The following is a 26,249-nucleotide window of genomic DNA, read 5'->3' as shown; positions in this document are numbered from 1 at the left end:
CTCCTCTGAACCCCCATTTCTCCAGCCCTCTCCCCTCAGCACCCTCCCTTTCCCCCCACACCTACACGGCTCTGCCCAGCGGTGACTTTATTCATGGTGGCAGTGCAGTATCACACGGTGCATTTGGTTCGGGATGCGGCCCTACTTGGCCCTACAGGGTGTGGTGGTCACCCCCAGACCCCCATAAACAGCATATGGGGAGCCCTCGTGTGGGGGTGCTGGCACACTACTGCCCCTCTGGCTCTACCCACGCGTGCCATGCTGCCTTGGGGCTCTCTGGCTCCACACGTTCCCGGAGGTGCTGCAAGAGAAGGGAAGGGGTGATGGGTGGGCTGCAGCAGCAGGGTGGGGAATCCTCGGGGACCCCTGGCACTGCCCACCCCAGCTCACCCACTGTAGTGCTGCAGCATGTACTCCTCGAAGCCGTCAACCGCCTCCTTGTTGCCCCACTCCTGCCGCGCCACATCCTCAAGCAGATCCTCCACGTCATCCACAAAGTCGACAAACCGCAGGCGGTCGTGGGCAAAGACGCCGTCAGCTCTGAAGGCCCCATCAAGCCGCGGCGCCAGCCTCCCAAATTGCCTCCCCAAGCCCAGCTGCCCCATGTAGCTCTCCAGCAGTTGCAGGAACTGCACCTTCTGCACCGGCTCCAGTGCAGCCCCAAGCACTTCCTGGCCCTCCTTGTGGGCACAGTCAGTCACCCCAGAACAGCCCTGTGGTGCCCGGTACCGCCTGAGCCAGGGCAACTCGTGGGAATCGTGCCGGGGGTGGCTGTGAGACGGCTTCCCCCAGGCTTTGCCTGGCTTGTGTTCACGGGGGGCTCGGGGGTCCTTCTTGTGGCCTTTGCCATGCTCTCTCCTCTCCTGCTTGTGGGGGGACCCCCTGGTGCCATGCTGCTTGTGCCACCTGCTCTCCTTCTCCACCTTGAATGGCTTCTTCCAGGGCGTGGAGAACGGCCCCAAGCCCTCTGCCTCCAGCACCTGGGCCAGGTGCTGCTCCAGGGTGCTCAGCTCCTCCACAAGCCCCTTGAGATCCCCCGAGCCCCGCACACGGTCCAGGGTGTCCGCTAGCTCCTGCCTCAACGAATCCAGGCTGCCGCGCCGCCCTGCCGCGGCCTTGCCGCGCCCCGGCACCCCTGTGGCACGTGGCTGCTCTGTGGCACGTGGCTGCTCTGTGGCACGTGGCTGCTCTGCCCTTGGCTCCCTGGGGCTGCCTGGGGCCTGCAGGCGCCGCAGCTCAGCCTGGGCCTCCCGCAGTGCCGTCACCTCCCGCTCCAGCGCCGCACGCAGCCGCGCGTTTTCTCTGGCCAGACTCTGCTGCTGCGCCCCGGCCGCGGCCGCCTCACCCTCGCTCTTGTGCAGCAGTGCCTGCAGATCTTCCTTGTGGGCCTGGGGCAGGGGTTAGGGGGGGCTGTGAAAGGGGTGGCAGCAGGAGAGCAGCACCGGGACACAGCACAGAGGCGCGGTACTGGGCACCAACCTGTAGCTCCGCCTGCATGAGCCGGATCTCCTGGTTCTCTTTGGCCAGCTTGTCCAAGAGTTGGCTCATGGACTGCATGCTCTGCGGGCCCCCAGCATCTGGCAGAGGGGGCTCCTGCTGGGACTCCTGGAGGACAGGAAGGTTGGGAGCCCTGGGGGCATCGGGGACACCCTGTGCCCTCACTCAGCCCTGCTTGAGACCCCTCCTTACATTGCTGTCTATGGACAGCAGTGACTCCTGCTCCCCAGCAGCCAAGTCCCAGCTCCCCACACTCTCCACAGGGCCTGCAGAGGACGACATGGGTCTGAATGTCCAGGCTGCTGCAAGATGTCCCCCTGCCCAGGTGGGCCAGTTGCCTCTACTCACCATCTGCCACGTCGTAGATACCACCTGGGGAGAGGAGGGGACAATGAGGGGGACGTCTGGACCCGACCCTGTCCCTGGGGCCTTGGCCACTGGGATCCCCACTTACCAGTGATGATCAGCAGCCCCACAGCAACCAAGGCCAAGGCACCCAGCAGGTACTTGTTCACACTGAGCCCATCATCACCAGTGTCTGGTGTCCCCCGGTGTGAGGCAGGCGTGACAGTGACGGGCTCAGGATGGGGCTTGTGGCCCTGCCGCCACCGCAGCCCTGCCGTGTCATTGTCACTGCTGGTGCTGGACACGTCCTCTGATGTTGGCCCTAGGGGAAGACGGGTGGGACCTCCAGGGAGGGTCTACACCTAAACACTGCCAGCACAAATCCCCCCAGGCAAGTCCCCTGTGAGGGGTGGGGGGGGGGTGTCCCCTGACCTGCTTGGGGGGTGTCAGGGCATGGTTGTGGCTCAGCCTCAGCATTCAGCTCCTCCTGCTCATCGCCCTCCAGCACGCTGGGCTCTGCAGAGCCATCCAGGGCAGGCACTGCCCCTGCCCTGGAGTCCTCACATTCCTCCGGGTCCTGCAGAACACAGGCACTGGCACATGGGGTATCCCTGTGTGGGGAGCAGTTCCAGCTCACCCCCAGCCCCCCGGTTCTGACTCACCCCCTGCCCGCTGCCCCCAGGGCACAAGGTCTGGCTGGGCGAGGCAGTGGCACCATTGGCGGTCACAGCTGGGGAGAGGCAGAGCAATGGCGTGAGACAGTGGCACAGGAAGGTGACACCAGGCTTGCCCCACACCCATGGTGGCTGCCTGCCTGTGACTGTGTCCTGGGTGCCTTCATCCTCCTCCTGCGGTTCCTCATCGTCAGACCTGCGGGAGGTTGAGTCCGGCTCTGGACCCACCGTGTCAATGGGCAGACCCTAGGGGAAGGGGGTACACAGGGAGACAACTTTAGCCCCCACCTCCATGTGCCTGCAGCCCCGGGTAGGCACTGAGGGGTGTGCCCGGGGGGGGTCTCCAGCTCTGGGGGGGGGCATGGGGTCCCCGTTCTGGGATGTTGCCCTGGAGATCTCAAGCGGCGAGGGTCTGCTCTGGGGGTGGCAAGCCCTCACCTCGCTGCCCGCCAGCACCCAGCTGCTCTCTGCATCTCGGGGATCCAATTTCTCCTCCATAGGCACAGTCCAGTGCTACCTGCAAGGGGACGGACGCACGGACAGCGGGACGTGACCCAGCTCCCAGTACCAGCTGGATGTGACCGGGAGAGCCACGGTACCGGTGCCAGCCAGTCCCTCCAGCCCGTAGCTGGGAGGCTTTCCGGTGCACCGGCTGTGCGGCTGCACCCCCACTGACACCAGCTGCCGCCGCGGGGTATTTTTAGCCGGTGATGCGACCCAGCAGGTGGACGGGAGACTCGGGGCCTGGCGTGGGGGAACCGGGGGGCCCCGGTCGGGATCCCACCGACCTACAGCAAAGCGGCAGCACCGGACGGGAATCTCGAGCAGCTCCCACCACTCTCTTCTCCCCCCCACCCGCCGTCCGGGACGCAGAACCGGCCTGGGCCGGGGGTGGCGGGGGGTGACAACCGCCTCCTCTCCGCTCCCCACGGCCTCTCCGAGCTGCTCCCGCGCCCCTCAGCCCCGTGCCGGCGGCGGTCCGGCCCGCAGAGGCAGCGCTCCCGCCGGTCCCGGTACCTGCGCCCGCCGCGTCCTGCCGGGAACTTTCCCCGGGGCCGCCCCCGCCGCACCGAGCCGGGGCGCGCACGTGACGCGAGCAGCCAATCGCAGCCCGCGGCGCACATGACGCAACAAGGGGCGGGGACACCGGGCGCGGCCCCGCCGGTACCGAACACCCCCCCCCCCACCCCCCCACCCCCCCGCCCCACCCGGTACCAGACACCGACACGCGCGTTTAAGAGTTTTATAACGACGGTACAAAAAAATTTCCATTAACGATCGGCTAAAACGGACGGAGCTGGGCTGGGGGAGCGGGTACCGGGACCGTCCCGAGCACCGGAGCAGGCGTGACTGCCCCGTGAATGTGGAAAGGGACACCAGGAAGGCTCAGCCCTCACCAAGCCGGTGCACCGGGGGCCGGAGCCACGCAGCCAAGGCGTGACACCGGCACGGGCGGCACCGTCCCGGCTCCCCCGGTAGGTCCCGGTGCCAGGCGGTGCCCGGCGAGCAGCCACAGCCAGCGCACGGCAGCGGCGCTCCGGCTGGCGGGGGGGGGGGGCGACAGCTACAAAAAAATGGGTGTTTGGTCCTAAATCGGCGGGGGAAAGCTGTACACGGCGGCCCAACGGTGGCTCAGCCGTCGTTGGCGGTCACCAGCTGTCCCATGCCCTCCCGGATGTAGACCGACTGGATCTCCTTCGTCTTGAGGCAGAAGTCGCAGGCCCAGACGGCAGAGGCCTCCGTGGTGAGCAGCCCGTAGGCGTTCTCGGTCATGCCCGTGCACTCTCGGTGGAACCACTTCTGGCAGGAGGCCTCGCACAGGATGGCGTCCTGGTCGTCGTTCACCTCGTTGCGGCAGGCCCCGCAGGGGTACACGAGCCCCGGCGGCGGCTGGTGCCCTGAGGCGCTGCCGGCCTTGCCGGGGGGCGGCAGGGGGAGGCTGTTGCTCTCGGGGGTGCCGGCGCTGCGGCCGGCGCTGTTGGGGGCGAAGCCGGGCTGCGCCCCGTTGACGGTGGCGGGGGAGCCCGAGTGCTGCTCCTGGGCGAAGGTGCTGGCCGGAGGGTTCTTGCCCCCCTCCTCGCCGCCGCCGCCGGGGAAGCCGGGATCCGCCCCGGCGAAGGGACTGGCTGTGGGCGGCAGGGGCGGCACGTTCTGCCCGGGGCGCTGCATGGGCGATTGTCCAAAGAGGTTGCTGGGCTGGCTGAAGCGCTGAGCCACCGCCGGCCCCCCGGCGGGGTTGAGGGCTGGCCCGGGTCCCATTTCCCCCCGCGGGGGCTGCCCCATAGTGGGGGACATCATGGGCCCGAAGCCCGCGACGGGCCCCTGCATGAGCTGCCCCATAGGGGGGCTGAAGTTCTGTCCGAGGGGCTGGCTGAAGGGCTGCCCGGCGAAGCTCAAGCCCCCCGGCTGCACGTAGTTTGGATTCTGGGGGGGCATGCTAAAGGCCGGGCCCATCTGCCCGGGGGCGAACGGCGGCGGCTGCCTCCGCAGGGGCTGGGGACCCCCGCCGTAACCGGGGGGCACCTGCGGCGACATCCCGCCCTGCATGCGGAAACCGCCGAAGGGGACGGGGCTGCCCAGGAAGGGGGCGGGCGCCGCCCCCACCTTGGGGGCCCCGAAATCATCCTCGAAGGGATTGGAAGCCACCAGGTGGTCCACCATGGGAGTGGGCGGCGGGGCGAACTCCGAGAGGTGCGAGTAGGCAGGGCCCTGCGGGGAGAAGGTGGCGGTCAGGCTTGCTGCGGCGCGTCCCCGGGCCCCGCGCCGCGCCGAGCCCGGCCCTACCTGCGTGTTGGACTTGCGCCGCTTCTTCTCGGGGCTCTTCATCTGCAGCCCTGAGGGGACAAGCGAGGCCGCGTCAGCGGAGCCGCGGCGACCCCCACCCACCCACCCACCCACCCACCCACGGTCGCGGTCCACCAGCGCTCACCTGCCTTCCCCTGCTTGCGGCCGGGCCCGCCGGCGGCAGCGCTGCCCGCGGGGTGCGGGGGCCCCGGCGGGGCCGGCGGGGCCGGGACCGCTCCCTCCAGCTTCTCTGCGTGCGGGGCCGCCATAGCCCTCAGAGCGCGCGCGCCGCCGCCATGGCCCGGCCGGAACCGGAAGCCGGGCGAGGCCAATCACAGCGCGCTGGGGGAAGGGGGCGTGGCGACGCGCGGCGGACGCGTCAATCACCGCAGGCTCCCGCCCCCCCCCCGCCGGATCAAACCAAACGCGGCGCGATGGAAGGGGGGAGCGGGGACAGACGGGACAAACCACGTACTGGGGGGGGGGGCGCAGGGGAGGAACCACCGCCCACAGCTCACAGCAGGCCGGGCCTAGAGAAATACCAACTTTAATAAAACCGCCAGTTCCTTTGGTACAACAGGCCCCTGGAGAGAAAGATCAGCCCTTTTCCCTGGGAAAGAAAAGTGGCCAGCCCAGGTTCCTGATGTCAGTTTGTAGGGCTCCCTTGGGACTGTCAGGGCAGCACAGGTTTGAGTTGGGGGCAGCTTGGGTCTGCGACACATCTTTGTTTTTTCGGATTTTTGGACGTGTCCGGCCACTCAGGGCCACAGGCCCCTGGGGACAAAGATCGGCCCTTTTCCCTGGGAAAGAAAAATGGCCAGCCCAGGTTCTTCCTGATGTCAGTTTGCAGGTGGTGTTTGGCTTTGCCCTGGTAACCAAAACTGTATTTTGCTGCAGCTTTGGTCTGGGATATGTGGACTGCCCCCTCCAAATGTCCCTCTTCCCTCTGCCCTGTTCTGCTCTGTCCCCGTCTCCACCCCTCACCCTACTTGTCCTTCCAGCCCACCCCTTCCCCAGTCTCTCTCCACCCTTCACCCCTCCCCATCCCGCCCCTGCCCCATCCCTCACTCCTCCCATGCCCCAGGTGTGACTCCCTGCAGCAGGACATGGGAGCCCGGACTCGTGGGGATAGTGCGGCCCTCGGAGCAGGACAACACCCAAAGAAAACAGGCAGGGACGGCGTCTGTGGGCTGCGCGGTGTCACAAAGGCACCTGGGGCTGAGGGGAGGGGGCTGGAGGGTGACACAGAAGATGGGGGCAGCTGAGAGGCAGAAGGGGTCTTTAGGAGTTAAAAAGGGGGGCTCCAGGGTGGCACAGAGACGCTGAGAGGCTGCGGTGGGAACCTGAGGGTGACACAAGGAGGCTGAGAGGCAGGGGCTGTCCTGAGGGACAAAGTGGGGGGGGGTGCCTGAGGGTGACAGGTGAACCAGCCCTCACAGCACCCCTAAAACCACCCCTACCCCCGGAGGAGCCACCCGCCCACAGCTCACACCAGGCAGGGCGTAGAGAAATACCAACTTTAATACAACCGCCAGTTCCTTTGGTATAGCGGGGCAGGGGCTGCGAGGGGCTGCGCTTTGGCTTGGGGGGAGTTACACTGTGCATGCAGGGGGAGGGGGGGTCCTCCCGCCAACACCCCCCACCCCAACCCCGGGGCTGCCAGAGTTTGCCCTTGCCCAGCCGGGACGGGCAGGGAGGAAGGAGGGGACGTGGTGGCACGCGTCCCGGAGCACAAGCATGTCACGGATGGGGTGCGGGGTGCTGGGAGCACGGGGGAGGCTCTGTGACCAGCCCCTGCCCTTGCATAAGAGTGTGGGGACCTGCGGGGGTCAAGGCACAGAGTTAACACGTAAAGTGATCCGGTACGGTCGAGGGCCTCGTGCTTGGGGGAGCGGAGCCCCCCCCCGTGGGCCCCCTCCTTGGCCCAGGGGCCGGAGATAAGGACAGGCTGCCTCTGGCTCAGGGGGGGGCTCAGCCCTGCCAGTCCTGAGCCCGTGCTGGTGAGCACAAGAGAGGCTGTGGCACAACAGCACGGCTGGGTTTTGGTAGGAGCTGAGCTGCTCTGCAAAGGCTGGAGCTGGAGGGGCTTTGCAGGAACAGTTCCCTACCCTGCAGGCACTCACAGCCTGAGCCCCCCCCACGGCCACCAGCTCCACGTGGTGAAAGGAGAGAGGCCCTGTCCTCAGCCAAGTCCATGCTCAGCCCCGGGTGGAGCACCTGGAAGAGTCTGAGGGCTCCCTGGGGCATGGAACACGGCCAGGGGGCTGCAGCCCAGGGCTGTGCACTGGGGTCCCCGGGCGCTCACAGTCTCCTCTCCACTGGCTGCTGCAGGCACATCTCACTGCCGGCCGAGATGATGGGCAGGTGATTGTCCATGTGGTAGCTGATGAGGTGGCTGACGCTCTCAAAGCGATGATCTTTTGTCCTCACCTTGGGGGGGGCCAGAAAAGGGGCGCTCAGGAGGCTGGCAGTGCCCACGTGAGGCCAGAGCTACCACCCTCCATGGCTTGGGCTGGGCACAGATCTGGGGCTGCAGTCTCAAACCCGTGCTCCGCCAGGCCCTGTCCATCCCCAAAGCCAGCCCAGAGTTTTTCCCCTGGCAAGCAGTGCAGAACCTCAATGCTCTGGTGGCTCTTGTACCCCTTGGACCCCCCAACACGCTGTCCCAAGCTCCATCCCCAGGTCCCTACGTGGACTCACCACTCCCTCGGGATCGACGAGCAGCAGGTGCTTGGGCTGCCCACCCTGCAAGCCAGTCAGCACGTACTGGCCCGGGGTGGTGGTGCTCTCCCGCACCAGAAAGTCTCCGTTCACCTTCAGCAGCTTCTCAGCCTCCTTGCGGCTCATCTTCCCATGGTACCAGGGCTCCCGCCTCAGCTGCTCCTCCATGGAGGCCACCACCTGGGCGGGGGGCAGCCCCACAGGCACAGATGGGGGCACACGCAGGGCATCTTCAAAGGGTTCTGCAAGGACAGAGGAGCAAGGGGACCATGACCAAGCCCACAGCCACGCTGGGTGCCCTGGCTGCAGCCACTGTTTACTCACTCATGTCGAAGAGGTCCCTCTGTGCGCTGCCGTTGGCCGTGGCGGGGGTGCCAGAGGCTGAAGCTTGGCGTGTCTTGTCTATGTTCTGCACGTTGACGTAGGACGGGTCATCAAAGAGGTCCGTGCGGCCAGACGTGCCCGCTGGAGCTGGGTATTTCTCTCTCCCTGCTACCAGGAGCGCTGTGGTCAGCAGGGCTTCAGCCCACCTTGGCCCCTCCTCACCAGGGCCCACCATCAGAGCAGTGGGGTCCATGGAAGAGGATGGAGACACCCATCATACCTTGGGCTGGAGCGTGCTGCTTCTGGGGGTCGTACTCCCCACCGGACGACTGGCCGACAGGCTGCAGGGAGAGGCAGTGATGAGCCCCCGTCCCCTTTCCTGCTCATCCCCCTTCCTGCTCCCCCACACCCCAGGCTGCCAGACACTGGGGAGACACAAATCACCTTCAGCAGAACCCATGGCCCGGTCAGGGTCCCTACTTATCTCCCTTATTATTATCTCCCTTATTATAAGATGGTGCCTCCCCGAGAGGACGTGCCCAGAAACTCACCAGTGTGGCACCCAAGTGATTTGGGGTCTGAGCAGCCCCATCCTGCAGCCTCATGTCCACGACCCCCCCAATGGGAGGTTCCTTGCCGGGGAAGTCGTTGTAGTACTGGTGATCTGGGGCTGGTTCCTCCTCTTCTTCATCCCAGGCAGAGCCATCAAACCCTGCCATCCTGGGAGAGCACAGCACAGATAAGCCTGTGACGGCAGCCACGGCTGCATGCCCTCTCCAAAACCACCTTCCTCCTTGACACACCACCCTGCTCTGACCTGTCGTGGGGGGTCACCAGCTTTGGAGGGTTCTTCAGGTACTGCTTGAAGCGCAGCTCGAAGGCCTGCCCGATGGTGCTGATCACATCCTGTGCCAAGCCTTCAGGACACTCCAGGATATGGCAGGCTGGGTAGAAAACGGTGGGGTGGGATTGTGGAACTCCAGCACCGAGGTTCTCCACCCCAGAGCCTGCCCTGTACACCCCAGAGCTTTCTTATGGGTCATCCAGTTCCCCCTGCTACGCTGAGCTGATTCTGAACACCTCCAAAGTGGGGCTTTGGCATCAAGGACCCCTGCAGCACCCTCACCTCTCTGATTGACGGGGTCTTTGGCAACATAGGCAACATACTCGGCTGTGTCCTGTGGGTGAGACAGCAGCAGTGAGACAGGGCACTGAGAGCTGGGCAGGGGGCAGGGGAGGCCCCCACACGGGGCACGGATGGGCCGGGTACTCACCGGGTCTCCCCCTGATGCAAAGGATATAGACTGCATGTGGTGGTTGGCAATGATCTGCAAGGTGGAGAGCTTGTTGGACACAGCCAGGAATTTCTTGTCACCCACCCAGGGGTGGCACATCCCGCTCCTCCCAGGGCTGACCTGCCATGGGGGCTCAAAACCCTCCAGAGCCCTGGTTACGAGCCACAGACCCACCAGGAAAAGGACTGGGACATCACTGGGAGTGGGGTCAAAACCAGGAGATCTGGCCCCAGGCAAGGGGACTTGGGTCTCACCATCTCCAGGAGAGATCCCACAAAGCACATGGGGTATTCCTCCCACCTCTTCAGCCCCAGGGAGGTGAGCACTCATCTCACAGCCCATCCAGACATTCCCTGGGGAGGCCGGGGGCATCCCCTGCCCCAGCAAGATCTGGGGTGAGGTACATGAGGATTCCTGCTTGTCCAAAGCTAACCCAACCCCTCCCCATTCTCACCTGCTTGCAGTCTGAGGCCATGAGGTTGAGGCTGCTGGTGGAGATGGTCAGGGTGATGGGCATGCCTGCAAACTTCAGGTTGCTCTTGCCCAGGATGGAGTTCAGGGAGCGGCTGCAGGGCTAGGGGCAAATGGTAGCCTAGAGAAGGGGCTCCCCAGACCAGACAGCCCAGCAGCAGGACAGGACACATCCCACTGCTTCCACAGCAGAGATGGGCACCTTGTCCTCACCAGTGGCCCTGGCCCACGCCTCAGCTGGGAGATCAGAGCCCTGGGCTGACCAGCACAGCACTGCCAGCTGGGCTGGGATCTGGTCCTTGGCCCTGTTCCCAAACCAGCCACAAACGCTCCCCCAGCAGCTTCCCAGGCAGGCCTCACCTTCCTTCTCCTCACGGCTCCCTTGGCACCAGGCACAGCCTCACATACCAGCCCAATGGCCTCCCTGCAGGGAGTGCAGTGAAATGTCAGTCCCCACAGTGCCTGCCTTGCCCCAAGACCCTCCCAACCACGGCATAGTCAGGACAGTGGGGACACAGGGATCAGCACAGGAGAGACAGGGCGACAAAGTGGAAGCTCTCAGGCAGTGCCAGCTGGGGCTCTTTGGGTGGGTGAAGTGCACTGGAATTAGTATTTGATGGCCTGCAGCCGCCCCTGGCCCCCACTGAAAGCCCCACGTGCTACCAGGGCCTTGCCTAGAGCTCAGACAACTTCCTCACCCCTCCCCAAAAGGAGCAGCCCCTGGGGAGAGGCAGAGCTCACCTGGTCACCTGTGTCCTGGTGCTGAAATCCAGAGCCCTCATGGACTGGAGCACTTCCACACAGCCCATGTACTGTGCAAGAGAGCAAGGTGAGCTTGGCCAGCCACGGAGCTTGTCCCCCATGCAGCCAGGGAGAGGGCTGGGGCCTCAAGCACCCCAGCTCTGCAGCAGTAACTCCCCTTGGAATCCCACTGCCCATCACCCTCTGCCCTGTCCCCCACCCCTCCCCAAAGAGCATGGTGCATCCTCCCACCAGGAGGTCCCCAAATCCCCACAGTGACCCTTCCCACGCCCCCCCAGTCCCCAGCACTCACCCGGACATGGTAGGAGACCCCAGAGCCCATGACCTTGTCATCTGGATGCAGCCAGCCACGGGTGGGCTTATTGACAAAGCTGCCGTGGCGGGTCCACTCATCACCCCCCAGCTGGCCACCTTCCACCCGCGTCTTCTTCCCACAGCTCAGCTTGTTCATATCCTGGGAACAGACAGTGACAGGTCTCACTGAGCCGGGGCTGGCAGCACCCCCTGGCACCACTGCTGGCATCCCAGGGGGACCAGGCTCCCCTGGGCTGCTGCCAGCCGAAGAGCCCCGCAAGCTGAGCAAGTTGGCGGGATTGGAGAGCTTCAGGTTGGCCATTTTGGGGAAGAAGGAGCAGAGGGTGGTAGGGCTCTCCTCCAACTCAGGCGAGAGCTCCCCGAGAGGTGCAGCATGGCTGAGGGAGGAGGACAGGGAACCAGGCAGAGACTGCATGCTTGCAAGGGACTCCACTGGGGAGGGCAGGACTCCCAGGCCCGCCACAGCCTCCTCCGGAGAGGAGACGGACTCGTTCCGCAGGTGGCTGTATTTGCTCTTTTGCAGGAGATCCATGCTGGAGACGGGGTGAGAAGGGCCACAGCCGCCCTGTCCAGAGTGGCAGTAGGGTGGATGCAGCCAGCCAGGCCTCACAGGGGCCCCACAGAGAATCCGAGTGCCTGCAGCCGCCGGGAAGCTGCCCCCAAGCAGAAGCCTCGACTGAACTCTGCGCTAGGTCCACGGCAGCCCGGCATGGCTGGCAGGGAGAGCTGGGCCTGGCACGGCGGCAGCAGGTCCAGGGGGCTGCCGGGCACCGTGCAGGCACAGCCGATCAGTCGTGATCGGCGTCAGCAAGGATGTGCAGATCCGTTTAGACCGAGAGCAACGCGCCACGGCAGGGAGGAAACGGGGCCGCAGCGACACCCTGGGGAGCCGCTGGCTCGGGCAGGGGAGCTCAGAATGCTCTGGCCCAGCCTGGAGGTCCTCAAGCCCCTTGCCACTTCAACAGCGGGCCAGCAGCAACAAAACCCATTGTCTTCATCCAGGACCGGGTCCAGCTCCCTCTGCCCTGCTGCTGGGTTCAGCACGGCCACCCTCCGCCCCACAGCTCGCTCCAGCCCCTGTGCCACTGGCCGCTAAGAGAAAATCAAAAGCATGAATATTTAAAGCCCGGAGATGAGGCAGACTCAGAGCGCATCCAAGCCCATCCCAGCCCTGCTCCGAGCACTGTCCAGGAGGGAACAAGGTCCTTCTGTGGCAGCCAGCGCCACGCAACCCACGTGCCGGCGGGGAGCAGCTGCTGTTGGCTTGCCGGGCTCTGCCGGGAGGGAGCAGCGATGCTGAGAGGACAGCGGTGCTCGCAGCTTCCTGGAACACAGGGACACGCAGTCCTCTGAGAGCACAGATCTTGCCTGCAGGGCTGGTTGGGAGAAAGAGGAGGACGGCCAGGAGCAGGATACAGGTAGGCTGCGCGCTGGGCAAGGCAGGGCTCAGCACAAACGCCCGGTCGTGGTGGGGAGCCTGTGGGAGAGGCTGCAGCTAATCGCTGCTGCTTCCCGCATCCCAGCTGCTCCTCCCGGGAGAAGAGATGAAGGGGCTGCGGCTGATCGGAAGAGCTGTGCTGACTCACAGGCGGCGGGGCAGGCTCTGCCCGCGGCGCGGGCTGCGCTGGGGCCGGGGCGCAGCGCAGGAGGGGCTCCCGGCGAGGGGTGGGGACGCAGCGCTTATCTGGAGCAGAAAAATCAAGGTCACGGGCGGAGCTAGCGGGAGCGGGGCGGCAAGAACGTGCCGGGGGCAAACTTGGCCCCTCCAGCCTCGGGGAGCTGTGTGAAACTCCCACCTGTGGATCAGGGGGCTCAGGGGCAGGTCTCCCCTGGCCCCTTTTCCTCGACGCACTTGCACGCAGCAGGAACTTGGGCCAGCCCGACTGTGCTGCCCTCCACAGCCTTGGCCCCACTGAGGGACAAGAGCTCTCCCCACTCCACCACGGCCCCACTGAGGGACAAGAGCTCTCCCCCCTTTACCACCTCTAGGATGAAGCAAGGAGTTCAGGCAGAACCCAACCCCTGACGCATCGCAAGCCAGAACCTTACCAACCACCAGGTGCTCTGTCCACCAAACCAAAACTGGGTAAACCCAGGCCAAGGAAAAGGCTCTCCCTGCTTGGAGCACTGCTTGGCACCGTGGCAGCTGCCTGCCCCACTTCACAAAGCCTGGCACACTGCCATGGGGACAGGGAAAGGAAAGCCAGAACAGAGCTGGAAATTGCCACAGCACATGCGAGTCGCTGAGGCATCTCCTTGGCCATGCACACCAGCTCTGTGAAAGCCAGCCCCTCCAGCTCAGCCACGGTGGTCCCACAGGCAGAGAGCCTGTGCTGGCTGTTCCACAAAGTGCCTGTCCCCTCCAGGGGCCCCCGGCTGTTCAGTGCTGTGACCTTCCTGTGGCCGCAGCACCACTCCTCTAAAGAAAAGCAGGAAGCCCGGAGCCAGGAAGTCGCTGGCCCGGTGAGGGGCCAGTGCAGCCCTGTTGCCAGGGGAGCCTGGCTGGGCAGCATCAAGTTGCCGTGGAGCAGTGGGGTTTGCCCGTGACAGACTGGCCACTGGCTGATGTGGGCCTGGGTTTGCCTGGCATGGCAGCTCTGTGAGCCCCGATGCTCCCCCAGGATAAGAGCAGGACGGAATTGCAATGGGGCAGGAGTGTGTCCTTGGCCCCAGGGCTTGGAGCAGCCATCACCTACAGGCAGCAAAGGGCTGATAAGCCTCCCAGGTGAAGCTCCTGCTCAGACACATCTCTGCTTTTATAAGCTAGAGTAATTCCTGATTTTCTCAGAACCTTCGAGGCCAGTCTGCCCACATCACTCAACAGCCTGTTACAAGGTGCATTGCAGCTCCCAGCCTTTCGAGATCAGAGGTGCTACCATCGCAGCCCCCTCCACCCCAGAGTCCACCCCAGGGCATCAGAGCTCCCTCCCAGTGGGCTCTGAGTGCAAAAAGGCAAACCTGGAAATGTGCAGAGGCGCAGAACACCAGCCCTGCCTGAACAGGCAGTCCCAAGCCCCATCCCACAGGCTGCAACCCTTCCCCCTTGCCAGGCAGATGCCAGGAGCTGCTGCCCCTGCAGCAGAGGATGAGCAGAGCAGCTGGAACAACTGCCCCCAAGGAGCTCTGGGGACATGTCCTGGGCCCAGCTGCTCCATGTGCCCTGCCACCACAGACAATGGATTGTGAGAAACAGAGGGATGTGGACTACTTTCAGGCACCTGAGACTGGGACTTCACACGTCAGCTGGGGCAAGGAGGAGAAGCAGAGTGGGGATGCTCAGGTCTCCACTACCAACATCCTCCCTGGAAAAAAAACCTGGGAGCTGAGTCAGAGGCCTGGAACAAACCAGTGGATTGGCATGAAATCGCAGCAAGGTGCAGATGGCCACGCATACAGACCTCGCCCTGGGCAGGAGACCCCCCGTGCCCAACTGCAGTCAACACTGAACCTCTGAGGCAGGGGTGAAGCAAAGGAGAACACTCAAATCCAGCCAACAGCTGATTTTTCCCCCACACATCACAGCAGCGTCGAACATTTACGCATTCCTGCACGCAACCTCTCCTTCGTTCTGGAGAGGTGGTGAGGAGATACCAGTGGAGATGTGGGGAAGAGGCTGGAGACCTCCCAGAAGGCAGAGGAGGCAGGCAGGATCCACCACCGAAGCCACTTAGCCCTCCACCGAAGTCCTTACCACGTACTCCATCGCCGGCGGAGGGCAGGGCAGGCCCCGGGCAGGGAGCAGAGACACACAGCCCCTCTCGTCTGGCACTCCGACCTGCGGTTCGGGGACAAACAGGGAGTTAGCCAGCCCTGTCCCAGCCCGCCGAGGTGGGTGGGGGCCACGGTGCCAAGAGGCAGACCCTGCTCCTCCATGCTGTCCACAGGTGGATGGGGCTGTGGCTGCCGTGCAACGTGCTGCTGGCACAAAGAGTGAGAGAAGCCTGGAAGCTGCCTTCTTCCCGTTGGAAATAAGATGGAGATGGGATGCGCCGGGACAGGAAGAGGAGGCTGAGCCCTGCTTGGGCTCTGCCCACACTGGCAGATGGTATCGGGGGCCTGGAGTCACTCTGTGACCCAGGAAAAGTGCTGGAGCCGATCCCTGCCCAGCCCAAAAACCAGTACTGGAAAACCACACGCAAGGAGGGAGAGCAAAAGCAACCAGAGGGGCAGAGCTGCCCCCTCCTCCACCCCTCCAGCTGGCACCCTGATGCAAAATTATACACAGAGCCCCCAGGGCCGTGTCCCTTCCTCCCAGGGGAGCCGGTGAAGACAGGAGTCGTGGAAAGACTCTACAAGGGGTGAGCTGGCAGAGGCAGGAAGCTCTGTGAGGGGAAAACAAGGCAAGCAAAGCACTCTTCTCACTGCCACTGCCCAGCTGAGGCAGCCAAGGCCGGGCCGGTGGAGCAGTGCAGGGCAGCAGATGTGATTTTACTGCTCGGCAGCAATTGTACCTTTATCTGCAGCCTGTAGCTTGGAAGGCAGCACGATAAGGAGCGCCAGGCTTGGCCATGGCAGCGGAGATTGACCCCCTGCAGCACCACGCCAGTGCCAAGCAGAGGTGGCGACCACATCCTTTGGACACCAGGCACGGAGGCTGGTGGCAGGGAAGGAGTATCATGGCCCAGAGGCAGGGTTCTCAGCCTTAGCACAGCCCATTTGTGTCCCTCCCGAGGGTGGAACACTGCTGTGCACAGCTCCAGAGGGTGCCCAGCCGAGGCATTCCCCCACCAAAGCAGGGGGATCCTCAAGCCCTCCTTGGCTGAGAGGAAATCTTGGCATCTTCAGCCCCTCTGTTACAGGCTGACACCAGGGCAGCCCTGGCAAGCACCAAAAGGCAGTGCCCTTTGCCCACAGACTTCTGCAACGTGGCAAGCAGGGCCCAGGTCACGTTCCCTCGGAAGCCGTGTCCACGGTCTATAATCTGCGTGGGTGACCCCATTTAAGACATTCAAGGTGAGAAGCAAGAACAGACAGACACAACACACTGCTGGAGAGCAGACACGGATCTCCAAGGGGCAGCAGCTACCCCTGTCCACAACAGCTGGGTGGGCTCCAGGTACTCACTGCTGCCTTACTCGGAAGCACAGAAGGCAGGAGGGCAGCCCCCGGCACCGCCGAGGCCGGGGAATCCTCCAAGCCCAGCCGCTGCCCCGTCCCTGCTGGAGGTCATGCCACTCTTGGGGCTCGGGGCTCTCCCTGCACCCTGCAGCACCTCCAGAGCCGGTGTCCTTCCCGTGTCTCGCAGCAGCACGGGGTGGGGGCATCGCAAACCGGAGCCCCAGGCACACGCATCACCCCGGTCACCTCCGCACAGCACGGCACCGGCTCCTCCAAACCCCCGCCGGCTCCGGGCCTGCTCCACGGCCCGGCCAGCCTCCCTCACGCCCGGGCGGCCCGGCCCTCACAGCGCGGGGGAGCGGCGGCGTCTCGGGGGCGGCTGCGGCAGGAAAAAAAAAACCAAAAAAAAAAAAAAAAAAACCAAAAAACCCACTCGTTCCGCGGAAGGCGGCGGCGGCGGCGGCGAGCGATGTTGTTGGCCTCAGTCCGGCGACGCTGCGGCCGCGGGGGGCACCGCGGGGCCTGGCCTTGGGTCCCGGGGCCTGCGCGGGTGTGTCCCGTCCCCGTCCCCCCCCCCCCCCTTCTTCTTCCTCCTCCTCCTCCTCCTCCTCCGTCCGCGCGCGCCCTCACCGCCCCGGCCGGCGCGCGCTCACCGGGCACCATCGGTCACGCGCGGGCCTCGCGCCGCTCCCCGCCACTCACTTCCGGCCCGCGCCCCTGCGCCGCGGGCCCCCGCGTCACGCGACACACCCCTTCCCACACACACACGCACGCGCGCGCGCACGCGCGCGCCAGCCAATCGCCGGCCGCGCCGCCGCCCCGCCGCGTCGCGCGCGCGCCGGCCAATGGGCGGCCGCCCCGCCCCTCCCGCGGGAGCGGCGCCGGCCAATGGGAGCGCGAGGCGGCGGCGTTTGAAAGCGCCGCGCGCGCGGAGGGGGGGGGGGGAGAGGGCGGGGGGGGTGGAGCGGGGGCGTCAACGGCCGCCGCAGGGAGGGCACGGCGGGCCCGTCATGGCGCACAAACAGATCTACTACTCGGACAAGTACGACGATGAGGAGTTTGAGTACCGGTACGGAGCGGGAAGGGGTCGCGGCGAACGTCTGCTCGATGAGGATGCACGGGGGCTCGGTTAAGGCGGGGTGAGGGAGGGTGGTGGCTCGGTAGCGGAGGGCGGCGGGGTGGGAGAGGCTTTTAACGGCTCGCGAGTGGGAGGGGAGCGGTGGGCGAGTCGTGGCTCCCCAGGGAAGCGAGGGGGGAATTAGCCTGGCAACACGGCGGGTGAAGGGGGGGGTCCCGGTGAGGGTTCTGCGTCGGGCCACGGCGCAGCTCTCCGGTAGGGAATCTCCGTCCTGGGGCGTGAGGGGCTGTCGGGGGTGCCCCGGTGTTGACTGAGAGCTGCGGCGCCACAGGCACGTGATGCTGCCCAAGGACATCGCCAAGCTGGTGCCCAAGACCCACCTGCTGTCGGAGTCGGAGTGGCGGAACCTGGGGGTGCAGCAGAGCCAGGGCTGGGTCCACTACATGATCCACGAGCCAGGTGAGCGCCGCGGGGGAGCGGGCGGCGCCCAGGGGGCCCGGCCTGACCCCCTCTCTTGCCCCGCAGAGCCCCACATCCTGCTCTTCCGACGGCCGCTGCCGAAGAAGCCGGAGAAGTGAGTGGCCCCTGGTCTGCCGAAGCTCCCAGTCCTTCCACGTTGAGACAACACCTTCCTCCTCCTCCTCCTCCTCGGCGTTTCTCGGGGGCTTCACCCCGTGACCCTCGACGCTGCCTGCGCGTCGTTTCGGCGGCTCGGCCCGGCTTCCAGAGGCCCTTCCCGTTGCGATGCCTCCAAAGTTTCAATAAAGTGATGTTTGGGAGCTGTCTGTCTGCAGTGCCGGGCGAAAGGGACCCGGTGCCCCGGGGTCTTGAGGGTGGGAGATCCTCCCCGCGCCCACCGGAGAGGGCCCCGCACACGCCCCGGCCCGGCGGGCACGGCCATGGAGGCGGAGCCCCCCCCTCTCCCCGCCACTGCGATGGTTCCGTCCCCGCAGGTCCCGCCTCCCGGCCAATGGGAGCTGGCGGAGCCGCGTGACTGACGTGCGGGCCGGCCTGTGAGCGCGCGGGGCGGTGTCGCGGTGTGAGGCGGGGTGCCCGGGCGGCTCCATGTGGGGGGTGCTGCGGGCCGCGGGGCGAGTGCGCGGGCCTCTGCGCGCTGCCGCCTGTCGCCCCATGGCTGCTTCGAGCCCGGCAGCGGTGGCCCAGGGATCCGCCAACACCGCCGGCATCATTGTCATCGGCGACGAGATTCTCAAGGTGCGGCCGGGGTGGCGGGGATGGGGAGGGCTGGGGCCTGCGCCTGGGGTCGGGGCGCTCTGTCATGGGCGCCTCCGTTCCCCCTCAGGGCTACACGCAGGATACAAACTCCTTCTTCATGTGCCGGCGACTGCGTGCTCTTGGCGTGAGTGTCGCCCGGATCTCCGTGGTCCCCGATGACGTGGAGGTCATCGCCAGCGAGGTGGCCGCCTTTGCTGCTCGCTTCACCTACGTGCTGACGTCCGGGGGCATCGGCCCCACGCACGACGATGTGACCTTCGAGGCCGTGGCTAAGGCCTTTGGGGAGAGGGTCGTCCCCCACCCCGAGCTGGTGGCCCTGGTGCACAAGTTCTTTGGCAAGACGGAGGCGCGGTGCCCTGAGATGAAGCTGGCTCGCGTCCCCGAGTCCTCCCGCCTCAACTATGGCACAGACGGGCACACTGGCAGCACCTTCAAGTACCCGCTGGTCAGTGTGCGCAACGTCTACATCTTCCCCGGCATCCCGGCGCTGATGGAGCGTGCCCTGGATGGCCTTGCTCACCTCTTCCGCAGCAAACAGACCCACTTCCACTCGCGCACCGTCTACGTGGCGTCCGATGAGATGGTCATCACGCCGGTGCTGGACAGGGCTGATGCCACCTTCCGAGGCCGCGTCAGCTTGGGCTCATACCCGGACTGGACCAGCAACTACTACCGTGTGAAGCTGACCCTGGACTCGGAGTCGGAGCAGGACCTGGAGGAAGCGTATTGCTTCTTGATGAGGGAGCTGCCCGCGGGTGTTGCGGTGCCGTTGGTGACAGACTGTGTCTCTCCGGCAGCTGTGGCGGTTTATGGCCTGGCTGAGTCAGGTACTGGGAAGAGGTGCTGCAGCACAGCTCCCTGCTTCCATGCTCCTCCTGTGCAGCCTAGCAGGGCTGGGGCAGTGGGAACGCCAGCCTTGGGAGCAGAGCTTGCCTGTTGTGGTGTGCTGGGAGGCTTGAGGCGTGCTGCAGCTGCAGTGGGCTTCATCCCCACACGGGTGGGAATGGGACCTCAGTTAGGGCTGGTGGTGGCAGGGTCTGAGAGCACAGTGTGCAGCAGCAGCTGCAGTGCCACAGTTCCCCAGTGCCCTCGTGGTCCCTGTGGCATTGTGGCCCAGATCTCTGGGTTGAACGAGCTCTTGGCTGTGGTACCAGCAATGGCTCTGCAGTGTGTCTGCATATGAGACGTATCCAGAGGGTGAAGTGCCCTAGGCCCTGGGGCCATGCTAAGGGAACATGAGCTGGCCAGGCACCAACTGTCCTGTCGTGGCAGGCTCGGCCCTGGGGCAGAAGGTGGCAGCAGCCCTGCGAACAATCGAGGAGGCTTTGGACCAGTACAGCCTGGCCCAGCTCTGCGTGGGCTTCAACGGGGGCAAGGACTGCACAGCCCTGCTGCACCTCGTCCACGCTGCTGTGCAGAGGTACCCACGCATGGGGCTCCAGGCTGGGGCAAGGCTGAGGGGTCCTGCAGACCCTGGCCAGGGCTCTGGGCCTCTTGCTTGCTCCACCCTGGGGGAGTGAGCGGATTCCTGGGGTCTAGCTGGTCGCATCTGGACGCTGCCTTGCCTCCAGTTGCCATGGGCTGGAGTACAGCTGCACTGGCTCTCTCTGCAGGCGGTTCCCAGCGAGGCAGGAGAGGCTGCAGGTGCTCTACATTCGCACTGTGTCCCCGTTCCCTGAAATGGAGCAGTTCATTCAGGCAACGGTGCAGAGGTAGGAGGCAGGGTGGGGCGGGCTCGCTGCACACAGGCCGTGCCCAGAGGCCGTGCAGCGTTGCTCGCAGCCCGCGGACAGCTGCCCGCCGTGCCCGCACAGGTACGGGGTGCAGCTCTGCACTGTGGAGGGCTCCATCCGGGAGGCGCTGGCCCAGCTGAAGGAGCAGCAGCCCCAGCTGGAGGCTGTCCTGATGGGAACGCGGCGCACGGACCCTTACTCACGCACCCTGACCCCCATGTGCGTGACAGACCCCGGCTGGCCCCCTTACATGCGGGTGAACCCCTTGCTGGTACGTGGCCTCCACCTGATTTGGGGCTGGAGCTGTTGCCACGGGGACTGGCAGGGGGACCTGACGGGGCTGGGAAGCAGCAGTGATCCACCCCCATCCTGGACAGCTTCTCTCACAATTCTCACCCTCCCAGAGTATTTGCTGCCCCTCTGTGCCGCCGTGGGTGCCCCTTGCTGCGGTGAGGCTGCTGGGTGCTCTTGGGCAGGGCTCCTTCTTGCCTGCCGGGGCGGTTGCCCTGTGTTTGGGGAGTTGCTGGGAGGGGCAGTGGTGCTCTGCTGATCTAGCTCTCCCAGATGGTCTCCAGGAAGGTCTGGCTTGCTTCCCTGGGAGGCAAGGGAGCAGCCTTTTGCCTCTGCCTCAATCCCTGCCCAACTCTGCCTGCAGGACTGGAGCTACCGGGACATCTGGGAGTTCCTGCGCAAGCTCTTTGTCCCCTACTGTATCCTCTATGACAAGGGGTGAGTGCCCAGGGCTGCCCTTCTCACATGCACAGCCAGCGGCCCTGGGTGCAGTCCTGCAGCTGCTTCTTCCTTCCACAGCTACACGTCCCTGGGGAGCATGACCAACACACAGAAGAACCCAGCCCTGTGCTGTACCGATGCTCAGGGCCGGGAGAGCTACAGGCCTGCCTATGAGCTGGAAAACGAGGAAGAAGAGCGCACCTCCCGCCAGTGAAGGCCACGCTCTGGGAGCCTCCACTGGAATGCTGCTGGGAGTGACACTGAATAAAGTTGCTGCCTGTCAGCACTAAACAAACCTGCTGCAGTCTGCACTGCACTGGCACGTGGTCTTGTTGAGCCCCGAGGGCTCCATGGGGCAGGAGTGGGAGGAACAAAAGGGTCCCCAGGTTGTACCCCCTCCCTGCACCCACTGCTGTAGGACTTCTGGAAATGCGGAGAATGTGGCAGGTTCCAGTGCTTGCCACGGCCCCGCATGTCAGCACTGCTGCCTCTCCCACTGTGTCAGATCCTGCTGGATCCCTCATGGGCCATGCACCTCTTCTGGAGCAGGGCAGCCTCTCTGCAGGGTGCTCCCCAGCAAGTGGCACGGCTACTGGCACTGCCAGCAGCCACTGCCACCTCCCTTGGGCTGCGCCTGGGCTCCTGGTTGCTGCGGCTTCTGTGGAAATGCATCTACCTCCTTCTCTGCAGCTGGTGCATCCGTGAGCTGCTGGACTAGGGGAGGGCCCCCCCAGTGTCACAGGACCCCGTCAGCCTGCCCTGGTGCTGTGGGTGAGTGATCTGCCTGCAGCTTGACTTGACATGGTGCTTGGAACGTGACAGGGGCCTGGCTGTGGTGTTTGGGGGTGATGGAAGCCAACCACGGTGCTCCTGGAGTGAAAAGGGCCTGGCCGTGGTGTTTGAGGGGAGACAGCCTGTCTGTGGCAATTCTGGGGGTTGAGAAGATGTGGCCTTGGTAGTGGTCAGTGGGTTGTTACCCCCTGTGCCTCTCTCCCCAGGACTATGCTTGTTGCTCTGTGCTGATGGAGCTGATGGACCTCTGGCGCTGAGACTCTGCTCCAGCTTGTGCTCCCCCCAATCAGAGACCCCAATAAACCTGAGCAGTGCCTGACCGGCCACATCTGTTTGGGCAGAGCTCTGGGAATGTGTGTGTGTTTTTGTGTGTCCCCAAACCTTCTGATCCTAGCCCTGGCTAGCACTAAGGCACTCCTGGCTAGCACTAAGGCACTCCAGCGCACCCCTTGCTCCTCTCCAGGACTGAGGGTCCCACGTCCCTTGGGGCCAAGGGGCAAGAGTGGGGAGCTGGGGTTTTGCCTGCATCTCCTGCCTGCTCCCCCACTCCTGGCCGTTTCCTGTTTCAGTCTGTGGGAAGCAGCTAGAGCAAAATATCTCCCAAAGGGCCCAGCCTGGCTGGGAGCTGCAGCACAGGTCATGGCTGGTGGCACCAGAGCGTGGCTGTGGGGGGTGGCTGTGGGTCTGTGAGCCCACCCTCCCCCATTGCTGCCTGTGCTGGTGCCTGGCCCCACCAGAGGGGAAGCTCTGCATGCCCTGTCCTCGGCAGCAGCACTGGCGCCAGTGTGGCCTCCCTTATCTCGGCGGGAAGTCAGGAGCAGGAAGCCTGGCCCGGCGCGGGATAAGGGTCCCGTTTACATTAGCTCCTTTGTTGTGGAGCAGGCTCCCACCCTCACCCACTGCCCGCGGGGGGGCCCTGGCCAGGTCAAGAACTGAGGGGCAACAGGAACCCTTGCCCAAGGTGCCACGAGGGGCTTAGGTGGTTCTTGCAATGGTCCCTGTGAGGACACGAGTAGGGATGGGGTCTGCCAAGGCGGTGCCCTGCCACTGTGCCTCGTGGCTTCCCCCTGCTCAGATCAGCTGCTCGGCTGGACCCTGCCCTGTGGTTGTGCACTGGTGTCTGTGTGGCTTTTTGGGCTCCTGGCTGTGCCCAGCTGCCCTGGTAGCATGCTACTACCAAGTGGGCATCCCTGGCCCCTGGAGCCCACGCATCCTGTGCCTGCCATGTCCTGGTGTGGTAGCCCTGATGTGGTGGCCCTGGCGGTGGCTCAGCCCCAGGGCTGGCTGGGATGAGGGAAATCAATGAATTCCCCAAACGGGAAGGTCCGGGGGAGGGGAGAGCGTCCCAGCACAGGAAAAAGTCCAGGCGGTGACGCGTGACGGGCAGAGCAGTGCCGGCCGCCCCGAGAGCACAGCCCCATGCAGTGCCCTGGAGCCTCTCACCCACCTCCGCCACCCACCGTGAGTGAGACCCTCTTCTGCAGGGACCCCTTTCCCAGCCCCACCATGGGGGGTGAGAGGGGAGTGGGTGGGTGCTGTGGGCAGGAGCATACGGACCCCTGCCCTCGCTGTCTGAGCACAGGCAGGTTCCCCAGTGGTGAGGGTTGTTTTTTTTTGGGCTCGTGTCTGATGTCGCCTTGTGGCCACTACGCCCTGAAGCGGCACCGTGCCCTCACGGTGGGGATGACAGCAGCAAATCCAGGCAAAGCAGCCTTGCCAGGGATCTGGGTGGACACGGCAAGATGCACAGGGTCCCCACTGGGAGCCCCTGGAGCCGCAGCCCTCTGAGGGCACGGGGGGTGATGCCTGTCTCCATCCCGCAGGTGGTCCCCACGGCCACCCCATGTTCCGTTCGCGCCGTGCTGGGCTGGTGCGGAGGCTGTGGCGGCAGCGCTGTGCAGCAGCCAGCGCCGAGGATGGCCCCGGTGCCCTCAAACCGGCGGTGCATGCCCTCTTCAAGAAGCTGAAGGATGAGGAGCTGGAGCTGCTGGTGCAGGTGGTGGAGAGCCGGGGCGCCTGGGAGTCTGGCTGCGTTTTGGCACCACGGGGGGACCCACGAGGGCTCAAGCAGGGACTCCCCCCTCAAGTCCTGCTCTGTCGCCTCTTCCGCTGGCCTGACCTCCACCAGTCCCATGAGCTCAAGCACCTCTGCTACTGCCCTGGGGGCCAGGGGGCCTGCGGGGACTTGGCTGTGCTGTGCTGCAACCCCCATCATTTCAGCCGCCTGGCTGTACCTGGTGAGTGCTGGCAGCAGCGCTGGAGGCTGCCTCGCCCACCCAGCCTCTGACCCCTGCTCTCTGGGGCTGGCTCAGGGGCTCCAGTGGGCTTCGGTGGGGCAGGATGCACTCCCAGCCTCTTACTTCCTTCTCTCTCCCCTGCAGAAACGCCGCCACCCCCCTACTTGAAGGCATCCTGTGGTCCCTCCTGGCCAGATGAGCCCCAGCTCATGGAGTTCAGCTACAACGGTGGGGACTGGTGCGGTAAGACGGACCCACCACACTCCACAACGCTCTGCCACACCCAGCAGGCAGGAGGGCAATGGGCAGGGCTGAACCCCTGAGTCAGAAGCAGAGAGATTGGAGGGGACAGAACATGAAAATCAGGGAATGGAGCCAGCAGTCACTCCCAGCAGGAGGAAAAGACTCCGACAGGGGATGAGGGTTCCTGCTGGGGGAGCAGTCTGGGCCCAGACGCCCCCCCCCCCCCCCCCCCCCGCCACTGAAGCTCCTGTTATTTTTGGCAGCGCCAGGCTCCCTGCTGGAGGAAGCTCTGCCTATGGGGACACACACAATGTGCCTTGACGCACACAGCCCCAGCTCCCGCCTGGCTGCTGGCCACCAAGGCCACCAGCTGCCACTGCCCCACCTTCCCCTGCACTCAGGGACCAACCCCCCTCACGGCCCTCCCCCACCCCTTCACCACGGTACTCGGGGACTGGGAACAGCTCCAGAGGCTCACACCCAGCGCAGGACTCTGTGCTGAGGCATCCCTGGTGCGCCACGTCCATCGATCTGTCCTCATACGCCCTCTGCGCCCACTCCCCTTGGCCCGTCCAGCTGCTTGGCTCAGTCATGTCCTGGTGGTGACAGCTCTGCTCTCCCCCCCTGCCAGACACCAGTCTCTCATGGAGCACCATCAAGGACGGCTGTTGGTGCAAACTGGCTTACTGGGAGTACCGGACGCGCGTGGGCCGCCTCTACGCCGTGCACGAGGCGTCGGTGAACGTCTTCTGCGAGCTGCCGTGGGGCAGCGGCTTCTGCCTGGCCCAGCTGCCCGCTGCCTACCGCAGCTGCGCCGTCCGGCGGGCGCGCGGCAAGATTGGCCGGGGGCTGCTGCTGAGCCAGGAGCCAGGTGGCGTCTGGGCCTACAACCGCAGCGAGCACCCCATCTTCGTCAGCTCGCCCACCCTGAGCCCCCCGGGTGCCTGCGGGCTCACTGTGCTCAAGCTGCTGCCTGGCTACTCGGCAAAGGTGTTCGATTATGAGTGGGCAGGGGACAGAGGGGGGTGGCAGCTACCTGGGGAGGGACCCTGTGACCCCCACAGTATCCGCATCAGCTTTGCCAAGGGCTGGGGACCCTGCTACTCCCGGCAGTTCATCACCTCCTGCCCATGCTGGCTCGAGGTCCTGCTGAACCAGCCACGCTGAGGTTGGGGCTGGTGGGGGGGGGGAGTGCCAGGGAGCTCCCCAAAAGCAGGTTCACAAGCTGGGGGGCCCTTCTACTGTTCCTCAGCCTGTGTCTTCCAGGGCTGTGTTGCAGCAGGATCATCCTGGCTCTGGGGACTCTCTGCCTCAGTGCTGACTGGATGCAATGCCCCCCTTGCGTGGGTCACCACCTTGCCAGCACCTGCTTCCCCCAGCCGTGGGGCTCTCAGTGACACAGGGCACTATTTAATATCTTTTTTTTTTTAATTATTATTATTTTAATGTTCAAGTTTATATTAATTTATCTATTTTTGTAAAAAAAAAAAAGCAAAGCATGAGGCAGGAGTCCCCGTTGTCAGGGCCAGGCCTGGGGAGTGGCAGCCAGGGCCGGTGGGGACAGGGGGAGCAGAGAGAAGGGAGTGGGGAGGAGGAGGGAGCTGTGGGCCTAGGTGTCACTGCGGACAAGGAGAACGGGAGTGAACTGGTACGCCTGGGGGGGTGCGGCAGGTGAGCACAGCTGGAGTGTGGGGCAGGTTAGAACATCTGGATAGGTGTGAGGCAGGTTAGAGCATCTGGATAGGTGTGAGGCAGGTTAGAGCATCTGGATAGGTGTGAGGCAGGTGGAATGAGGGGGGGGCAGGTAAGCTCCCAGGCCCGGGGGGGGGGGAGGGATCCTTCAACCGTTCTGGCAGCATGGGGGAGCCCCGAGCAAGCGCAGCCGAGGGGATCCCGGATTGCCCGAGTCGTGCCTGCTGTTTTTAACCTAAATAAACGGTGCCACCGGCACC

At 64.9% G+C, this 26,249-nt stretch overlaps 6 protein-coding genes across 17 annotated transcripts; 3 read left to right on the top strand and 3 right to left on the bottom strand.

Moving 5' to 3' along the window:
* Positions 1-72: 72 nt before the first annotated feature.
* Positions 73-3,607, bottom strand: PBXIP1 (PBX homeobox interacting protein 1). 2 transcript variants are annotated; one of them, XM_054001064.1, is made up of 11 exons: positions 3,534-3,607; positions 2,955-3,033; positions 2,657-2,762; positions 2,505-2,572; positions 2,275-2,419; positions 1,952-2,164; positions 1,846-1,869; positions 1,690-1,763; positions 1,480-1,605; positions 391-1,388; positions 73-301 (listed from the first exon to the last, which is right to left on the bottom strand). In XM_054001064.1, the coding sequence occupies exons 2-11, from the start codon at positions 3,012-3,014 to the stop codon at positions 244-246; spliced, it is 1,872 nt and encodes a 623-aa protein (XP_053857039.1). In that variant the 5' UTR covers positions 3,015-3,033; positions 3,534-3,607; the 3' UTR covers positions 73-243. The 2 variants fall into 2 exon arrangements, with proteins under 2 accessions (XP_053857039.1, XP_053857040.1); XM_054001065.1 differs by lacking the exon at positions 3,534-3,607 and having other exon boundaries at positions 2,955-3,457.
* Positions 3,608-3,745: 138 nt separating this feature from the next.
* Positions 3,746-5,597, bottom strand: PYGO2 (pygopus family PHD finger 2). The gene is made up of 3 exons (XM_054001128.1): positions 5,446-5,597; positions 5,301-5,350; positions 3,746-5,225 (listed from the first exon to the last, which is right to left on the bottom strand). Exons 1-3 carry the CDS (start codon positions 5,567-5,569, stop codon positions 4,149-4,151), a joined length of 1,251 nt encoding a protein of 416 aa, XP_053857103.1. The 5' UTR covers positions 5,570-5,597; the 3' UTR covers positions 3,746-4,148.
* A 1,206-nt stretch (positions 5,598-6,803) lies between these two features.
* SHC1 (SHC adaptor protein 1) lies at positions 6,804-16,984 on the bottom strand. Of its 8 annotated transcripts, XM_054001075.1 has the most exons (14): positions 16,680-16,835; positions 14,880-14,963; positions 11,166-11,327; positions 10,853-10,923; positions 10,472-10,535; positions 10,095-10,214; positions 9,620-9,673; positions 9,472-9,523; positions 9,163-9,289; positions 8,897-9,065; positions 8,626-8,686; positions 8,346-8,510; positions 8,001-8,263; positions 6,804-7,730 (listed from the first exon to the last, which is right to left on the bottom strand). In XM_054001075.1, the coding sequence occupies exons 2-14, from the start codon at positions 14,889-14,891 to the stop codon at positions 7,602-7,604; spliced, it is 1,449 nt and encodes a 482-aa protein (XP_053857050.1). In that variant the 5' UTR covers positions 14,892-14,963; positions 16,680-16,835; the 3' UTR covers positions 6,804-7,601. The 8 variants fall into 8 exon arrangements, with proteins under 8 accessions (XP_053857050.1, XP_053857047.1, XP_053857046.1 ...); XM_054001072.1 differs by lacking the exon at positions 16,680-16,835 and adding an exon at positions 16,900-16,932 and having other exon boundaries at positions 8,346-8,513; positions 9,472-9,673; XM_054001071.1 differs by having other exon boundaries at positions 8,346-8,513; positions 9,472-9,673; positions 16,680-16,836.
* A 217-nt stretch (positions 16,985-17,201) lies between these two features.
* CKS1B (CDC28 protein kinase regulatory subunit 1B) lies at positions 17,202-18,103 on the top strand. Of its 2 annotated transcripts, XM_054001217.1 has the most exons (3): positions 17,206-17,315; positions 17,656-17,783; positions 17,850-18,103. In XM_054001217.1, the coding sequence occupies exons 1-3, from the start codon at positions 17,257-17,259 to the stop codon at positions 17,900-17,902; spliced, it is 240 nt and encodes a 79-aa protein (XP_053857192.1). In that variant the 5' UTR covers positions 17,206-17,256; the 3' UTR covers positions 17,903-18,103. The 2 variants fall into 2 exon arrangements, with proteins under 2 accessions (XP_053857191.1, XP_053857192.1); XM_054001216.1 differs by having other exon boundaries at positions 17,202-17,315; positions 17,656-18,103.
* A 276-nt stretch (positions 18,104-18,379) lies between these two features.
* On the top strand, positions 18,380-22,159 carry FLAD1 (flavin adenine dinucleotide synthetase 1). Of its 2 annotated transcripts, XR_008440885.1 has the most exons (8): positions 18,380-18,539; positions 18,628-19,387; positions 19,833-19,980; positions 20,174-20,272; positions 20,375-20,564; positions 20,949-21,022; positions 21,104-21,796; positions 22,024-22,159. XR_008440885.1 is itself a non-coding variant. In XM_054001102.1 (7 exons), exons 1-7 carry the CDS (start codon positions 18,390-18,392, stop codon positions 21,237-21,239), a joined length of 1,557 nt encoding a protein of 518 aa, XP_053857077.1. In that variant the 5' UTR covers positions 18,380-18,389; the 3' UTR covers positions 21,240-22,159. The 2 variants fall into 2 exon arrangements, 1 of the variants encoding a protein (XP_053857077.1); XM_054001102.1 differs by having other exon boundaries at positions 21,104-22,159.
* Positions 22,160-23,220: 1,061 nt separating this feature from the next.
* LOC128820396 (mothers against decapentaplegic homolog 6-like) lies at positions 23,221-26,045 on the top strand. Of its 2 annotated transcripts, none has more exons than XM_054001146.1 (4): positions 23,221-23,278; positions 23,641-24,054; positions 24,199-24,282; positions 24,929-26,045. In XM_054001146.1, exons 2-4 carry the CDS (start codon positions 23,661-23,663, stop codon positions 25,462-25,464), a joined length of 1,014 nt encoding a protein of 337 aa, XP_053857121.1. In that variant the 5' UTR covers positions 23,221-23,278; positions 23,641-23,660; the 3' UTR covers positions 25,465-26,045. The 2 variants fall into 2 exon arrangements, with proteins under 2 accessions (XP_053857121.1, XP_053857120.1); XM_054001145.1 differs by having other exon boundaries at positions 24,199-24,297.
* The last annotated feature ends 204 nt before the right edge of the window (positions 26,046-26,249 follow it).

Source organism: Vidua macroura, chromosome 29 (genome assembly GCF_024509145.1).
Source record: "Vidua macroura isolate BioBank_ID:100142 chromosome 29, ASM2450914v1, whole genome shotgun sequence".
Classification (NCBI taxonomy): Eukaryota; Metazoa; Chordata; class Aves; order Passeriformes; family Viduidae; genus Vidua; species Vidua macroura.
The sequence above is the reverse complement of the archived record's forward strand: the minus strand, read 5'-3'. Positions and strand labels throughout refer to the sequence as shown.